Below are 15,403 nucleotides of genomic sequence, written 5' to 3' on the forward strand. Positions count from 1 at the left end.
ACAGAGGAGTCCATAAGCCAATAAGAAATAACCCTAATTGCGTCTTCCTGATTTACTTGCATATCTCGGGTTCAAATAAGTAGTTCTAGGTATGATCTGATGATTTTCCATACCTGGCTTAAAGCTTCTTACAGCATTGCTGCTATGTGTCTCCTCTCTCCAGAGAACAACAGACAGACAGATAAAGGGAAAGTTTTTTCCCAATTTTAAAAAGTTTTGGCTCTTTTGGTCAGGTGCCCGCTCACTTCCCTTTACCTGTGCATGCAGGCAGACTTTTTCACCCTTTAGAGGTAAAGCAAGTAGAGAACAGCTATAGCTAACTGGCTGGCTGGGTGTCCACAAAAGGGATCTACACCCCCTCATTTATCACAAAAGTGAATTAATTTTAAAATCTCATTTGCTTTTCACTGTCCTTTCCCTACATATTCTCAGCTTGGAGAGTGACAGTAGACAGGTCAGTTTCTTTATGGCTCACATGCACAAGGCTCTTGGGTTTCAGCTTCCAACTGGAAGGGAAGATTCAGGTATATTTATAAAAATCCGTACTCATTTTTTAAAAATTCACTGACGCACAAAACACCATGCCATTTTCTAATGTTAGGTTTTGCAAAAGCCTCTTAAATTTAACCTTAACATTTGGCCCTACGCTAGCCAATGGAGTGCCTATTTTAAATAAAATAAAGAAATAAATCTAGGCTTTGAAATTCCTTAGATTACTATGTAATGTATGTTAAAGGAATTTTCAAAAGTTTTTCAGAAGCGCCTGTTGTGCTTGTATCTCCAGTAAGTGAAGCTAGTATCTAGGTCAGTGGTTGCCTCCTGGCAGGGGCTCTACTTGATGCACAGTAGCTTTGACTCCACAGAAAGCACTGAAAACTGGAAAGCTGCAGACTCTTATGAGGTGTCTTGGTTTTTGTTTTTCCCCTGCTTGTGGGAGTTGTGTGTGTCTGTGTATGGGATGTTTTTTGAGTTGTTTAAATGAACCAATAATTTTCAATGATAGAACTTGCAGTAATGCTGAATCTGATTTCTTTTGCTTTCTAAAAGGAAGCCAGTTCTTTATCTCCTACCACAAATTGTCAAGCTGGTGGCTTCCTATTTTTTAATATTAAATTCCTAACTTTATGTGTGTGCTGATGACAGGGAGTTGGGGATCAAATAGTGCCCCTAATGAACAGAGGTTTATCTCTGTCTCACCTTCCAGCTCCCTACACCTGTTCAAATGAATGTTTGTGAGACGGAGGAGAGGTAAAGGTTGGTCATGGGATAGGCCTAGGATGAAACCCAACCTGGGGCATTCTTCTGGGTTCTTTCCCCTCCCCCCCCCCTTTTTTCCCCCCTTTCAATTATGTTGTAATTATCTCACACAGTCAGCAAGATCTTTCTTTTTTTCTTTCAAGCCTGTTGTTGAGACTTATTTTGAGGCTGTGCCATTACATTAACTTAGTACATTATTCCTCTCTGCAGATAGATGTTTGTTAGAATCTCAGTTATAATACTGGACTCCACCTTTAAATGCCTGCTGATGAAATACTATCCGAGACCTCTCTGGGGCGGGAAGACTCAGGCCACTTAGATCTGCCTGACTCATGCAGCTGCACAGAAGGATAATTCTAGCCCTGGTTTCACTTCTCTAAGATCACTTGAATTTACAGAACTAGCTAATGAAAATTAAACCTTCCCTTTTCTTCCTGCTCAGTGGTGAATTAAGAGACTTGCATTTAAAAGGAGTGCTATGACTGTGAATTCTTTTACAGTTCAGCTTCCTGACACAGTATATTTAGATAGCGTATCCTGAAACTGAAAGAGTGGGGGGAGGGGAAGCCTAAAAAAAACAGAGTTTTCTACTCTGAGGATGACGATTAAAAGGGTAATTTGGGTGAGCCCAAAAATAGCAACACATACCATGAAAAGGCTTCCGCCCACTTCGCTTCCTTCCTGTGCATGCACCTGTCTGCTGCTGCCTCAGTTTAATTTTTGCTGCTGTTGTTACTTGTTAACACCTTACTACAAGGTCTGGAGAAGAGCATGCTTCTGAACTTCCCCCTCAGATCAGTGTATCAGGGTGATCTCTCTTTTAGTGCATGAGACAGTATAATTGACCATGAACAAAACAATGAAACTGACCAGACATAAAGTGCTGTCAAATGCACAGACTGGAGTATGGGTTATATGACACCTGGCTAAAACACCAGAAGTCACCTTTCCTAAACTATCATTCCTGCAGTTGTTACTACCTACAGAACTACAGTGGTGGGAAGCTTCAGGAAAAAAAGACTAGTCTAAAGATAGCTCTATTAGCAGCTGTTGCACTTCTGCTTCCAATGTGGAAAGGACCCAAATAAAGTGTTTCAGTTATAATGGTGTTCGGAGACAGAGTGAGATAAATTATGTTTGAATAGTCTGGATGAAGACTTTTTCTGCAAAGCCATGTGAGTCAAACTCTGCTCTAGTCTGTGTGGTTGTGTCTGCCCTTATGCATTTCTGAAAATCTCCCACCATTGTTTTAGCAAGAGAGGATGTATCCTTACAGACATGAGACTGGCGTTTTTATCACTGCAATAACTAACTGTACTGAGTAGGTGAAGGGTATGTCAACATTGCAATTAGGCCAGCAACGGGGGTTTGTGTCTGCTGACTCAGGCTTATGGGGCTTGGGCTACGGGGGTCTGTCTAATTGCAGTGTAGACGGTCAGGCTGGAGCCTAGGTTCTGGGACTCTTCCCCCATTGTGGGGTCCTAGAGCCTGGGCTCCAGCCCAAGCTCGAACATCTACACCACAATTAGACAGCCCTATAGCCCAGGACCCATGAGCCCAAGTCAGCAGACGCAGGCCAACAGCGGGTATTTAGTTGCAGTGTAGACATACCCTTACAGGACAGGATGGTAAAAACACTCGAGTATTGTCTACATTCCACCCTCCACCATTGCTACCACCAGTAGAGCTGCAATGATGGACCTTAGGCTGTGCTTACACTGGCAGATTTATTTTCTGTAAAACTCCTTAGTTTTATGGCATGATTCTCAGAAAATCTGTGCTCATGGTTTTCATGGAAACAATGCTTGAGCACTCTGATTAACATAGTTAATCACTATTCTAGCTAATGCTGTTCAGCTCCCGGTGTTTGGACAGGACCATAGGCATTATGTGATTCCAGTATATTGGTTTGAATAGTTCATGAATCCCCATGCTGCACTACCAGTAGGCAGATGGACTGGCCCAGTCCTTCTATTAAAAAAGTACTACTCTATTGTACAGTAGTGGTCCCAAACACTGCAGTAACATTGTTTTAAATGATAGTGTTTGGGACCACTACTGTACAATAATGCAGTATCTATTAGAAACCAATACATTTATCTACATAGGGAACATAAGTTGTACTGAAAGCAGAAATACCATAATATGCTACTGCCTGTGTGTTTGGTTCCCTGATGAGCTAGTGATGACTTGTACATGGTATTCAGCTCTGCTGTTTTAATGTGATAAAAAGGGACCACATTTTTAGCATGTGACACCTTTCCTGCCCCCCAAACAAGCTGAGAAGGGCGGGGAGAATTCGCGGGGGAGACCTTTCAAGTTGTTGGTATCTATCATAAAGAAACCAAAAGGGTATAATTTCCTTCAAATCCTTTACTGGTCACCTTTAATCATGCTTAATAGTCATTCATAAGTGTTCAAGTGGGGTAGCGCCCAAACTAGATTTTAAAAGTTTAATCAGCCAATTTTGTTGGAGTCAAACTATAATACAGCTAGGTTAATACAAATTCTTTAGAGCAGTTCATAAACTAGTTTGGCCACAAAGTCTGCACAAGGAAAATCTACCATGTTGCAGGACATGTTATAACATGCTAGCATTCAACCTGGTTAAAATAAGGTTTGACCTTGCATTGTAAATGGATCAACACAACTCCATCCTATCTACACTGCAAGGCCAAACCATATATTGAATGTGTTTAACTCTTCTGTGTTGTAACAACATCCAGCCACACAGCTCTTTTGGCAATGTTTATACTAGGATAGATTTGCTTAAATTTCCCACTGTTGCCAAGTATGGATCTTGTTCTCTGTTCTTTGTTTCATATGTTGTTAAATCATATCATGGAGGAAGGCTGGGGTGGAGGTCAGCTGTGGAAAGCCACCTATATAAGAGGTGACTGGAGAAGAGTGATTGTGGGGTGCACGGGGTCAAGGATGATGATCAGGTATAGGAAATGGCAAGAAGAAAGGGCAGAGCTACTCATGGGAGAGGAAAACTAAGAGAGCATCAAGATTACCTGAATTATCAGAATGTAAGGAAGTAGCAGAAGATGAAATGGGAACCAAGCTGTGCCAGGGGCTTGAAGAGGTGATATCTAGATATAGATGTGAGAGAGAGTTTCAAGGAAAGCAGACAACGTAGCTGGCATAGTAAACAAGGAAGATGATTTTGATAGCTGTATGTTGGAGGATATTGAGGGTTGTGATGTGGAACCTGGAGAAAACTGAGAGGAAGAGATTGCAGTAATTGAAGCAAGAGATAAAAAAAACAAGGGTTTAGAAATAGAATTGGAGAGGAAGAGGCAGATTTGAGATGTAGAGAATTTAGCAATAGCCAGGGTGGAATAGAGCATAAAGCAGATGGAGGAGTCTTAAAACACAGAGATTGGGAACCTGTGTGACAGGAATTATGGGAGAATTGGCTGTGGAATTGTCTAGTAAATAATTGATTTGAGGTATTTAATTCCCTGGAAGCATGTCTACAACTTGAAATATAAGAATTAAAGGGCACCTCTCAATTTGAAAATCTTACTTCTGTCAGAACACTTTGACCCTACTATATCACGAGTACCCTGTAAGGAGACTATCCCAAGACAAGTTAATAGGGATGTGGGACAAAATTACTTTTCCTTTTTAAATTGTATTTACTTTTGTGTAGTTTTCACTGTCTTCTGCAGTATAACTTGTTAGTTTCCCTCCTGCTGAATATTTGTCCTCTTTATAAACATCCATACAGAGAGGGCAGAAAAATCCCTACTTTCCTTTTCTAAAAGGAATTCGGGATGGAGGGGAACTTGAAGACCTGTTAGAAACTAGAATTAGTCAATGTCCCTCAAAATATGTGAGAACTTACCCTCCCATGTTTCACTTTGCAGCGGTGCCAGTTCCCAGCTTCCTGAGTCAGCAACGCAACCTGGTGCTCTTCCGGGCATTTTGCGCCATGAAATACGCAATCTATGCACTGTGTGTGAATTCACACCGTCATTCGAAGTGCAAGGACTGCATGCACACCCTTCTCAGTGACCTCCCTGAGGACTCGACCCCTCTTAAAGAACCACCAGGAGATCGGCCTCCTTGCCTAGGTTTAGTAGCTTGTACATATCTAGTTGCTAGATTCTGTGGATTGTAATTTATTGTAATATTACACTGTGAACATCTATAATTCCTTTATCCAAAGAGCTCAAAACACTTACAAACAAATAAATCTCTCAGCATCTATGTGAGGTAGAGAAGTGTTACTTTCTACATCTATTACTATTAAGTGTAAGATCCCTACCTTTGTAAAGCACTCTAAAATCCTTAGATTAAAAACATTCTATAAGGGGAAAATGTTAGTATTAATGGGATATTTTAGCTGGGATTTTTAAAAAGAGCTTGATATTTTTGTAGCTAATGTTGTGGTTACATAGTCTTTCTTAGTGGCAACAAGCTATAGAAATGTGCTAAAATGGACAAAATCTGAGTCTGGGCATCAGGGCATAAGATGGTCACTGTTGGGGTCAGAGAGGAGTAATTCCCTGTTTCCTCATTGCACATTTAGATGCTTTATCAGGAGAGGAAGGTTCACCTCTGAACCATTAGCGTTCGTTATAGCTGGAGGCAGGATATTGAGCTACATGGACCAGTGTTTTGAACTGATATGGCAAAGATTCTTATAAAAGTCCATTGCCATCTTGTTCTTTAATGGCTCTCTTGGTTCCCATTCTTGTAACTTTGAGCACCATTGTGGAATCAGAAAGTGGGTAGGGGAGGAGGAAACAATTCCTGGAAAATATTTTAAGTGTGTTTTTTATTTATTTTTTTTATAACACATACAGATTGTCCAGCTATTTTTCCTCAGTATCTTGCCAAGTGCCAGCAGTTCTTACGGAGTGTCCCTGCTCCTCTGCATCTGGAACTTCTGGAGAACATCTTCTCCCTGCTTTTTGTCTCCTATAGTGACCTCTACACAGAGACTTCCCTGCCCGAGGACTATGCAGAAGAGGACTATATTGTGAAAAATTGCTGTGGTGCTGGGAACTTGGATGGTGGTGCCAGCCGAGAGTCTTCCACCTCAGAAAGTCCACAGCACCCAGCAGAGCCTGAAAGGAAGGCAGAGAGACGTCCTCAGGCCCCCCGGACAGTCTACCATGGTACCCAAACTCTGCTTGGCTCAGAATTAAGTGGGGAGACCTGTGAATCCTCCAGGCTGAGCTGTCTAGATCTGAAACATTTTGCCAGTGGTGTCAATGGATTTTTAGTGGATGATCTGGCAGTGGATGCCATCCTCAAGATGCTCCTCAACCACCTGGAAGAAATTAAGAATTCTCTCCCATGGGATTCGAGTAACGTGCCCCATGAGGAGCTGGAGTTGGTGGAGTGCTTGAATTTCTCTGTGAATAGAGATGTCTTTGGGAGCAGAGTGCTGCAGTTCTCCAAATACCTCTCTGAAGCTCAGTGGAGATACAAAGTAGTGATGAGTAACAGAAATACAGGTAAGATCCACTGGGCTCCCAGTAGCACCAGCTTGGTGATCCTTGAATTGAAAGATCTTCAGCAGACGTGGGAGAGGAGCTCATTAATCTGGTGGGCTAGTGTACTGGTCTTTAGTGTAGCCAGCAAGTGACTGTTTTCTCCGTTTCTTCTTTTGTCTGCTTCACAAAGTCGCTACATGATATGGATGGCTGGAAGCGTCTGCTCTAGAGAGGCCCAGGGCTGGGAAAACAGTAGGTAGTGCAGGTCAGTCTTGAGGTGTAGTGCTAATGTCTTCTGGAACCTGTGTGGGCTCAGACTTAGCAGAACGTTCGTGGAGCTGAAGTGTTGTAACTGTGTTTAGAGCAGTTCATAAACTAGTTTGGTCACAAAGTCTGCACAAGGAAAATCTACCATGTTGCAGGACATGTTATAACATTGTAACATTCAACCTGGTTAAAATAAGGTTTGACCTTGCATTGTAAATGGATCAACACAACTCCATCCTATCTACACTGCAAGGCCAAACCATTTATTGAATGTGGTTTGGCCTTGCAGTTCTTTCTCCAACGAACCTGACTCCTGAGGGTGTATTAAATATTAGTTTCTTTGAGCAGAGCCCAGGGGCAGTAGCATACTGATAGGAATCACAGAACCTTCCTTGGCATCTGTGGACAGATGAGTCTGAACTTCTCACTAGGGCATTGCCCTGGACCACACTGGTGTGTGTCAGTCCTTATTTGTACTAAGCGCCTAGTTTCTTGATATGTATCTGGCCATTTTTTTTTTTTTGTCATGACCAGTTGCCAGTCAGTTCATTTATATGTGTATAATAATGACTCCTAAAGAAATCACTGAGACTGCTACTCTTTCAGAACATCAGCTTGCAGCCTCCAAGAGACACTTCTCCTTAACCAGATGCTCCAGCTTGAGGAAGCGCCGTCAAACTCAAAGATGGAGGATGGGTGAGTTAAGAAATTGCCGTGGAGGCTGCATTGCAAATGCATGTCATGTGACCTGGATAGGAAACTAATTGGTGGTGTCTTGAGATGGGTGGCTCACGGGACTGGAAATTGGCCTAGTACTCTATCTCCTCTAGCTCTCTAGTCAGTGTCCTAGATAGATACGATTGGTGTTCTGTGTGAAGTGTGGCTGGTCCCAGTCCAGTACCCATTGGTTAGATGTCGTCATTCCAAAATCCACCTCACAATTAAAAGGCAACACACTTAAAGCTGATGCATGGAAATAATTCTTTCTATACATATGATTACTCTGTGGAACTTGCAAGATAATTGTGTGTTTTTAAAAAAAAAAAAAAAAAAAAAAAGGGAAAAAAAAAAAGAGAGCCTCCCCTTTTCTCCCCCCCCCCAAAAACTTATTTGTGATCATGAATGAGCATAGCATCTGCAGTGATAGAAACTCGGATAAAAATTACTGTAGCCTTTGAGTCTCCTGCCTCAAGACTTAAACTGATCACCTTGCGGGGAAGAAAATCTCCCATCCTTTTTGGCCCTCAAACAACATTGTAGAACTAGGACTATTCTTGGAATGGGAGTGGTTAAGTTTTCCTTTGAAGCATCTGACATTCTCCACTATCGGGAAACCAGACTGGATGGTCCACTCTTCTGTTCCAGAGTGAGTGTCTTCTTTACGTGATGGCTCATGTCAAGATCACATCAGTGGTATCTTACATTTGCCTAATAAACTGTGTTATCCCCATTGAGCTCTTTTGCCAGAAGAGGAGCTTTCATTGCCCTGTCTGGGTCCGATATATTTCTCATGCTGTTTTTATTTTCCATTTCAGATTGTAAAGAGGGAACTTCAAGTCAATCACTGGAGAGTACAAGCAGTGAATTGAGCACTAGCACATCAGGTACTAAATTTCATTGAAAGGATTTCTTTGTTTTGTTGTTACACAATTATATAATGCAGCACTGGAATTAACTGATTGGCTTGTGCATATTACTGCTCTGTGCAGGATGGAGTCATTAGACTCTCAGACTTTCTCCTGCTAACAGAGATTCTAGGTTGAATACCATGGACCTGTTCTCTTTGGAACAGGAAGATCAGTATTCTCTTGCTGCTTCTGTGATTTTGGAAATGGCTGTGTTATGCAGTGTAGTGGCAATCGTGACTCTCTAGGAGGCCACAGACTTGTTAGAATAAAAAATATTTAAATTAATAAAAAGGCTTAAAGGACTGCAACTGCCCTCTCCCAAACACTGGGGTACCAGGGCCCTAAATTGTCTTCTCCCTCTTATTATTACAATATAAATATATAGCATGTACGTTTAGCAGCTAATGCGTTAATACAGAATATGTATGTGCTTGGATGGAGTTATGGTTGTGGTAAGAGCTAGAACTGTGACTCTCGCTCTTGTACCTTTAAAATATCACTGATAAAGTCACACTAATCCAGAGCCTGAGCTGACCCCAAATACCTTTCTAAGGCATCTGGCATTGTGGTATCTAAGTGCCATGCTGACTTCATTGATGGCGGTGTGGGCTCATCACCTCTCAAGCCCATGGGTTTTTTTGCTTGACTCATGTCTGTTGGGGAATTGTTCTGGAATGCTTTGTCTGAATGAAGCTGTATTTAAAAACACTGTATTTTTCCATGGCATGCAGAGTCTATTGGACCTGAAGTTGCCTTTCAGCTTCTTTGTCCAATCAGCAGTCACAGTTGGTACTTGACAGAGTGCCTGTCACCTCAGGCTGATCTCACAAGCTAAATAGGAATAGACCAGGTCAGCACTTGATTAGAAGACCATCAACGAACACCTAGAGTTCTATATCCACATCGTTGTCTGAGACCCAGCTCTCTGCTACTACCGGGCCAGTTCCCCTGCTGATGCTTGGGGATGGTCGGCTTCTGGGAGGTGCTGTCCTTCAGGTGAATTGTAAAACTGAGGTCCAGATCAGTAATAGTTATTGAAGATCCCATGAAAAGTATAACAGTAGGATTGTTAACTGAAAATGTTCTTCACTTTCTGGCCTAAATAGTTGTGTGATGCTGCAGTGCCTATTAAACAGGGTCTGCCACAGAGGCAGGTGATGGGTGAACTCATCTCTGTAAAGTGCTTTGGATTCTTTGCAGTGGGAGGCATTATATGTAATCATGATCAGCTGGATGTTGGTCACTTAAAGCAGACAATACAACCCCTTACAATTGTTTTGTAAACCCCGCTTCAAATTCCCCACCTCCATATTAAAGCAGAGAAGCATTGGTGCCTGATGAAAAGTTTGTTTCCATTATAACCCAGCATGTTGTTTTCCTCTTTGCTCTTGTAGAGGGAAGTACCAGTACTGTGTCTGGCTGGAGTGACCTGGAATGTAGGCTGAAGCCTCAGCAGCAGAACCTCCTCATCCCCATGATGCTCTCCCCACCTGAGTCGCTCCTAGTCTCCTGTATCCTGAGGGGGAACTTTATAGAAGCCCATCAGGTAAGTGTGTGTGATCATTACTAAATAAAACTTGGAAACGGCTTCTGTATGGAAGCCTGCACTGGTGATGACTGAGGAGATTTGTATTGAATTTCTACTGTCAGCCAGCTGGGTTTTGAAGGACACACAAATGTGAGGGAGAATGTTTTCCAAATTCAGGTGTCCGAGGGAATCCAGCAGCAGGAGGGAAACAAGCATCTAAGCCACTACCCTCAAGGAAATGTTTTCTCTTTTAAAAATACCCTCTTTTCACCTGGGTTTTCAAAGTTTGCAAAGACTTTACCAGGCCTGGGCCTAACTTAGTGTTCCAACTGGGTGAGGGAGAAGGTGAGGAGCCCATGTGTGAAACACCACTATTGAATGAGAGGCAGTATTTGAGCTATTTTTTTTGGTCACTGATCCAAAAAACATGACTCCACCACATTCATGCCCAGTTGTAGTATGCAAAGACACACTGTAGTCCCTTAGCTGTTGGCTTGGACTGGTGTGTATGGCACACTTGCTTTACGGGCAGGTGAAGGTGGTGTGTTTTGTGTGTGTAATTGTGCCTCTATATTGCCACACTCAGTTACAATTGCATGTGCATTTTTGCATGTAGCTTTCAGGCTGCCTTTCTGAAAAACTGACCTGAAGTATTTTGGCAGTTGAATCCTCAAGGAAGTGCAGTGGCCTGGCTAAGATTGAGAGGGACATTGTCAAGTGCTTTTGCATAGTTACCCTTGCGTCAGCAGTAGGTAAATGTCAAGCCCTTAAATAATTCCAGTTAGCAAACATGGTATTTTTATTTTCCTCTCCTGGGGCTAACAGATCTGTTGTGGTTTTTTTTTTTTGTTTTGTTTTTTTTTTTTTTGCTACTTTGTGTCTCTACAACACTGATGTTAACAGGACTTGGAACAGGGTTTAACTGATGTTCCCCCTGATGGTTGTGTGGGTTGCTAATGTAACTTTAGAATATTCTAGATGGTATTCCCTGGCTGATGAGAACTAATTTACACTGTGGGACTAGCTACTTCATCCTTTTAATGTACAATGTATTGGAGTCTTGTAACATCTTTATAAGTTAGTTGTTAAAGTGAATCCAAATCCAGTGTTATGGCACCTGCAAGCAGAGCTATATAGCTATAATTGCAAAAGCGTTTCCATTATAAATCCCTGTTTTCAGGCATCTATAACTTTCTGAATAAAATTGCCACGTGGGCTGAAATTACTCATGTTTGTTTTCAGTTGAGGCTTTTTTTTTAAGTTTAGTAAAATGTTATGTAGCCTTTCAAACAGTATTTTGATGATGTATGGTATTACTTGCATTCATTACTACCTGTGACAGGTGGCTTTGATGTTTAATCTGGAGTCTTCGGGTTGCTATGGTGAGCTGGTTTTCATGGAACGCTATCAAGAGGTGGTGCGGGAGCTCGCAAAAGTGGAGCACAAAATTGCATATCAGTCAGCTGATGGTATTGGAGGCATCAGGAGATCTGGCAGTGGCCGCTCAACGCTTCAGGCTATTGGGAGTGCAGCAGCGGCAGGTAAGGATTGAATGATTAAATCCTACAAATTAGAGATGGGGAATCTGTCTAAGAGGTGGAAAACAAATAAGGAAGAACAAGAGCTCAGATGATACAGCGGTGACTGTAATATGGTTGCTTGGAGGAATAAACTGGCCTTTTTACATTAATGGCCTAGAAAATGAGAACAACAGGGAGCTGGCAATCTATGAGTAACAGTTATTTAAGGCTTTTAAAAACTGGAGATGACTGAGGAACTTCAGAATAACCTTACAAAGTTGCAAATCTGGGCAACGTGATAGATGATAGTCAATGTTGATGAGTATAAGATGTTGCATGTTGTCAGAACATAGTAAACTATTCAGACTGGCATGTTGGTGGGTTCTAAATTAGCTGTAACCACTCAGGGAAATTAACCAGGCATCTTTGTGACTAGCTCAGTGTGAACCTCTGTTCCATATACAGCAGTGGTCCAAAAAGCTGACCAGATGCTGAACTGCATTAGTAAAGGACCAAAGAATTATTCATTATGGGACATTGAATATTTGTTCAGTTTAACCAGTGACTGCATGTTTTGCTGGATTGTTTAGGTATGGTATTTTATTCTATCTCGGATGTTACTGATAAGTTGCTTGCCACCTCTGGAAGCCTTGTCCCTACTCTCCAAGAAAACTTTTGGACTAGCAGCATCCAGCTGGAGCATACAGATCCTATGAGTGAAGTTGTGGCAGACCTCAGCCCTTCAGCAATGGCAGCATTTGACTTAGCTTGTACTCAGTGCCACCTGTGGAAAACCTGCAAACAGCTGTTGGAAACAGCAGAGAGACGATTACATAATAGCCTTGAAACAAGGGGTAGGTTTCCCTTTTCTCTGTTCAGCTGTGTGGGATTTGGAAAAAATGCCTGTATGCTCTCTCTAGTTTTAAAATAACTGTAGTTCATAGTAACAAGGCGTTTTAATGAACTCTGTCATATGTCTTCCACCCTCAACCCCTACTTTCCCTCCCTTATCCAATGTTGTTTGTAGGCCGCAGACTCGACTTCATTCTACTGCACTCTGATGGCATAAGGGGTTTCCCAGCAGTAGTTCAACAAATAAATAAAATTCTTAACTACCCTTGCATGTCACAAGGACAATCCAAGTCAGGTAAGTATTTTCCCTTCTGCATGTTTTGAGGTCTTGTTTTTTGTTGTATTGGTTGCTAGTTTTCTCGGGCTAAGGAGTACATGTGCAGACTTTGTTGCTTCTGAAATGTCTTTGTTGTATACTGAATTGGTATCTATTCCCTTTGTATTATGGAAGAGTATTTGTTTAATGTATCAGCAACTTTTTTGGGTGTACTGAAAATCCATAGACTGGATTTGGCCTTTACCACAATGAATAAGTAAATGTTCATTAATCAGAGTCTTCCAAAGATTTCCATAAAGCACCATGGAAAAATATAGCTTGAGATGTGGAAGCCATCGGGAACTGCTTTTAAAAGATCTTAATATAAATGATTAAATTTGATGGATTTGATTTTTAAGACTTGGAATGACAAAATTTGTCAACTCTTTCCATGTTTTTATCTGTGGCACAGGCATGCACTAAAACTTTCAGAAGCACATACATGCATCTCTCTGCAAATGAGGTTGACTGCTGCATGAGTAGTTTTGGGTACACATATATACCTCTACCCCGATATAACACGGGTTTGCATATAGCTCGGTAACCCCGGGGCTCTGACAGCGGGGCTCAGGTGACGCTTTAAAGGGCCCGGGACTCCAGCTGCTGCAGGGAGCCCTGGGCCCTTTAAATCACTGCTGGAGCCCTGCTGCTGCTACCCCCGAGGCTCTGGCAGCGGGGCTCAGGTGGCAATTTAAAGGGCCCGGGGCTCCCCGCGGCCAGAGCTCCGGGCTCTTTAAATCACCGCTGGAGCCCTGCTGCTGCTACCCCGGAGCTGCGGCAGCGGGGCTCGGCCAGCGATTTAAAGGGCCCAGGGCTCCGGCTGCTGCGGGGAGCCCTGGGTCCTTTAAATCACTGCTGGAGCCCTGCCGCCGCTACCCCAATATAATGGGTTTCACCTATAACGCGGTAGGGATTTTTGGCTACCGAGGGCTGCGTTATATGGCGGTAGAGGTGTACATCTATCTTTGAAAATCTAGTCCAGCGTACAAGATGTGAAAAACTGATTTGAGCTGGGTATGTGGCTAGGGAAGAGAGGGCTGGAAGCAGCAGGCTCCTTCCCCAGAGAGGGAACCAGAGAGCAGCAGCTTCTCAGGAAGGAAGGCAGAGCAGAGCTGAAGACTAGAACTGCTCCTTTCATTGGAGGGTAATGGGAGCCAGAGAGCAAAAGGACTGGAGTTTCATTGGAGGGGATGGGGAGCCAGGAAGCAAGGGGACATGAGTTTCTACTGTTTCCTAAGGGTATGTCTACACTGCTGAGTAAGCCCAGGGTTTGAACTCAGGCTCAAACCTCTAACCTCCTTTCTGTCTGCCAACAAACCACGCTAATCCAGGGCTTGGATCAGGAACCCCACAAGGGTGGAGGGTTCGAGCCTGAGTCAAGCCAAGAAGTCTGCCAAAAGTATTCCACAATCTCATGGTCTGACTTTCTTTGTCTCTGGACAGTCAAGTTTGGTAGACAGTCAAGTTTTTCCACACTGCATCATTAACAAAGGGCTAGAGTGGCCACATTTTGGAGGATGCTAGGAAATCTGAGATATGGGTGCTTGGACTCAGGCCCACATAATGCATGTGCTGGAGCCCCAGGCTGGGACAACAATTCCTAACCTGGGGTTACAAATGAGTGTAGATGCTCAAGTCCTATGTTAACTCCCATTCTACTAGCCCAGGGCTTACATTGCAGTGTAGACATACCCTAAAAGGGCAGATGGGAGCAGAGTGAATAGTCTGGGGGATGGTCATTGGGGAGGCATAGAGACATAAAACATGGAAAAGAAATTTAAGAGCACAGTGCAGAGAAAAAATGATTTGGGTGCAGGGAAGAGGAGAGAAGAATTACAGGCAACAGACATGAAAATAATACCTTGGGGAAAGAGAGAGAAGAATGCACTCTAACAGAAGAGGAATTAAGCCAAGGATGGACAGTTGACTGATGATACAATTAAATACAATACAAAATTGTCAGCCCTTTAAACTACAGTGCCTCTGGCTTTGGGAGGGCATAATAGCACAGGTATCTTTATCTTGGCTTTTTACACTACTTTCTCTGGCCTCTGAATTCCCACTAGGAAAATTTAGCTCTGCTAGCTACATCATCTCTATGGCTTAACCAATTCAAAATCAGTGCATTTGGGTAACTAGAAGTGTAAAGCTTCTCCTCTTTCTGTGTTTCTTCTAGTTCCACAAGACTTAGTGACTAGCATTAACTATCATTATTGTTGATTTTTGTTTCTCAACAGAGGTCTCAGATGAAAAAATAAGTAGTCAGTTTCGATGCAATATTGTGGACCTTCTGCAGATGTGCTACCCAACTCTGACTGAGGAGTGTATTGCTAATCAGATTGTTTTATCGCAGAACCTAGATCAAGTCCTGCAAACACTGACAAATGTTGAAGATTCTCCAGGTGAGTTTTATGGGTTCTCTTAGCATTAAAGACTCTTGCAACCATCTTTGTGCTTGTTTAAAAGAACAAACTTGTCTAAAACAGATGTAAAGGGATACAGCCTAGCAGTTTAATTCCTCAATTTAGACAGGATAAAAATAAGTTTTTAAAAACCTAGTATTAGTAGCAATGCTGTTGTGA

General features: G+C 42.5%; 1 protein-coding gene across 4 annotated transcripts in view; it reads left to right on the forward strand.

Moving 5' to 3' along the window:
* The window catches only part of ZFYVE26 (zinc finger FYVE-type containing 26), a 70,732-nt gene that overhangs the window by 13,797 nt on the left and 41,532 nt on the right, over positions 1-15,403 (forward strand). For all 4 annotated transcript variants that reach the window (XM_054025320.1, XM_054025317.1, XM_054025319.1 and 1 more), the window contains exons 10-18: positions 5,133-5,339; positions 6,075-6,731; positions 7,584-7,673; positions 8,513-8,581; positions 10,000-10,151; positions 11,476-11,674; positions 12,244-12,507; positions 12,681-12,800; positions 15,059-15,223. In XM_054025320.1, coding sequence (XP_053881295.1) covers positions 5,133-5,339; positions 6,075-6,731; positions 7,584-7,673; positions 8,513-8,581; positions 10,000-10,151; positions 11,476-11,674; positions 12,244-12,507; positions 12,681-12,800; positions 15,059-15,223 — 1,923 coding nt within the window. The remainder of the gene's footprint in view (positions 1-5,132; positions 5,340-6,074; positions 6,732-7,583; positions 7,674-8,512; positions 8,582-9,999; positions 10,152-11,475; positions 11,675-12,243; positions 12,508-12,680; positions 12,801-15,058; positions 15,224-15,403) is intronic.

The sequence above is a fragment of the Malaclemys terrapin genome, chromosome 4 (genome assembly GCF_027887155.1).
Source record: "Malaclemys terrapin pileata isolate rMalTer1 chromosome 4, rMalTer1.hap1, whole genome shotgun sequence".
NCBI classification, from domain to species: Eukaryota; Metazoa; Chordata; order Testudines; family Emydidae; genus Malaclemys; species Malaclemys terrapin.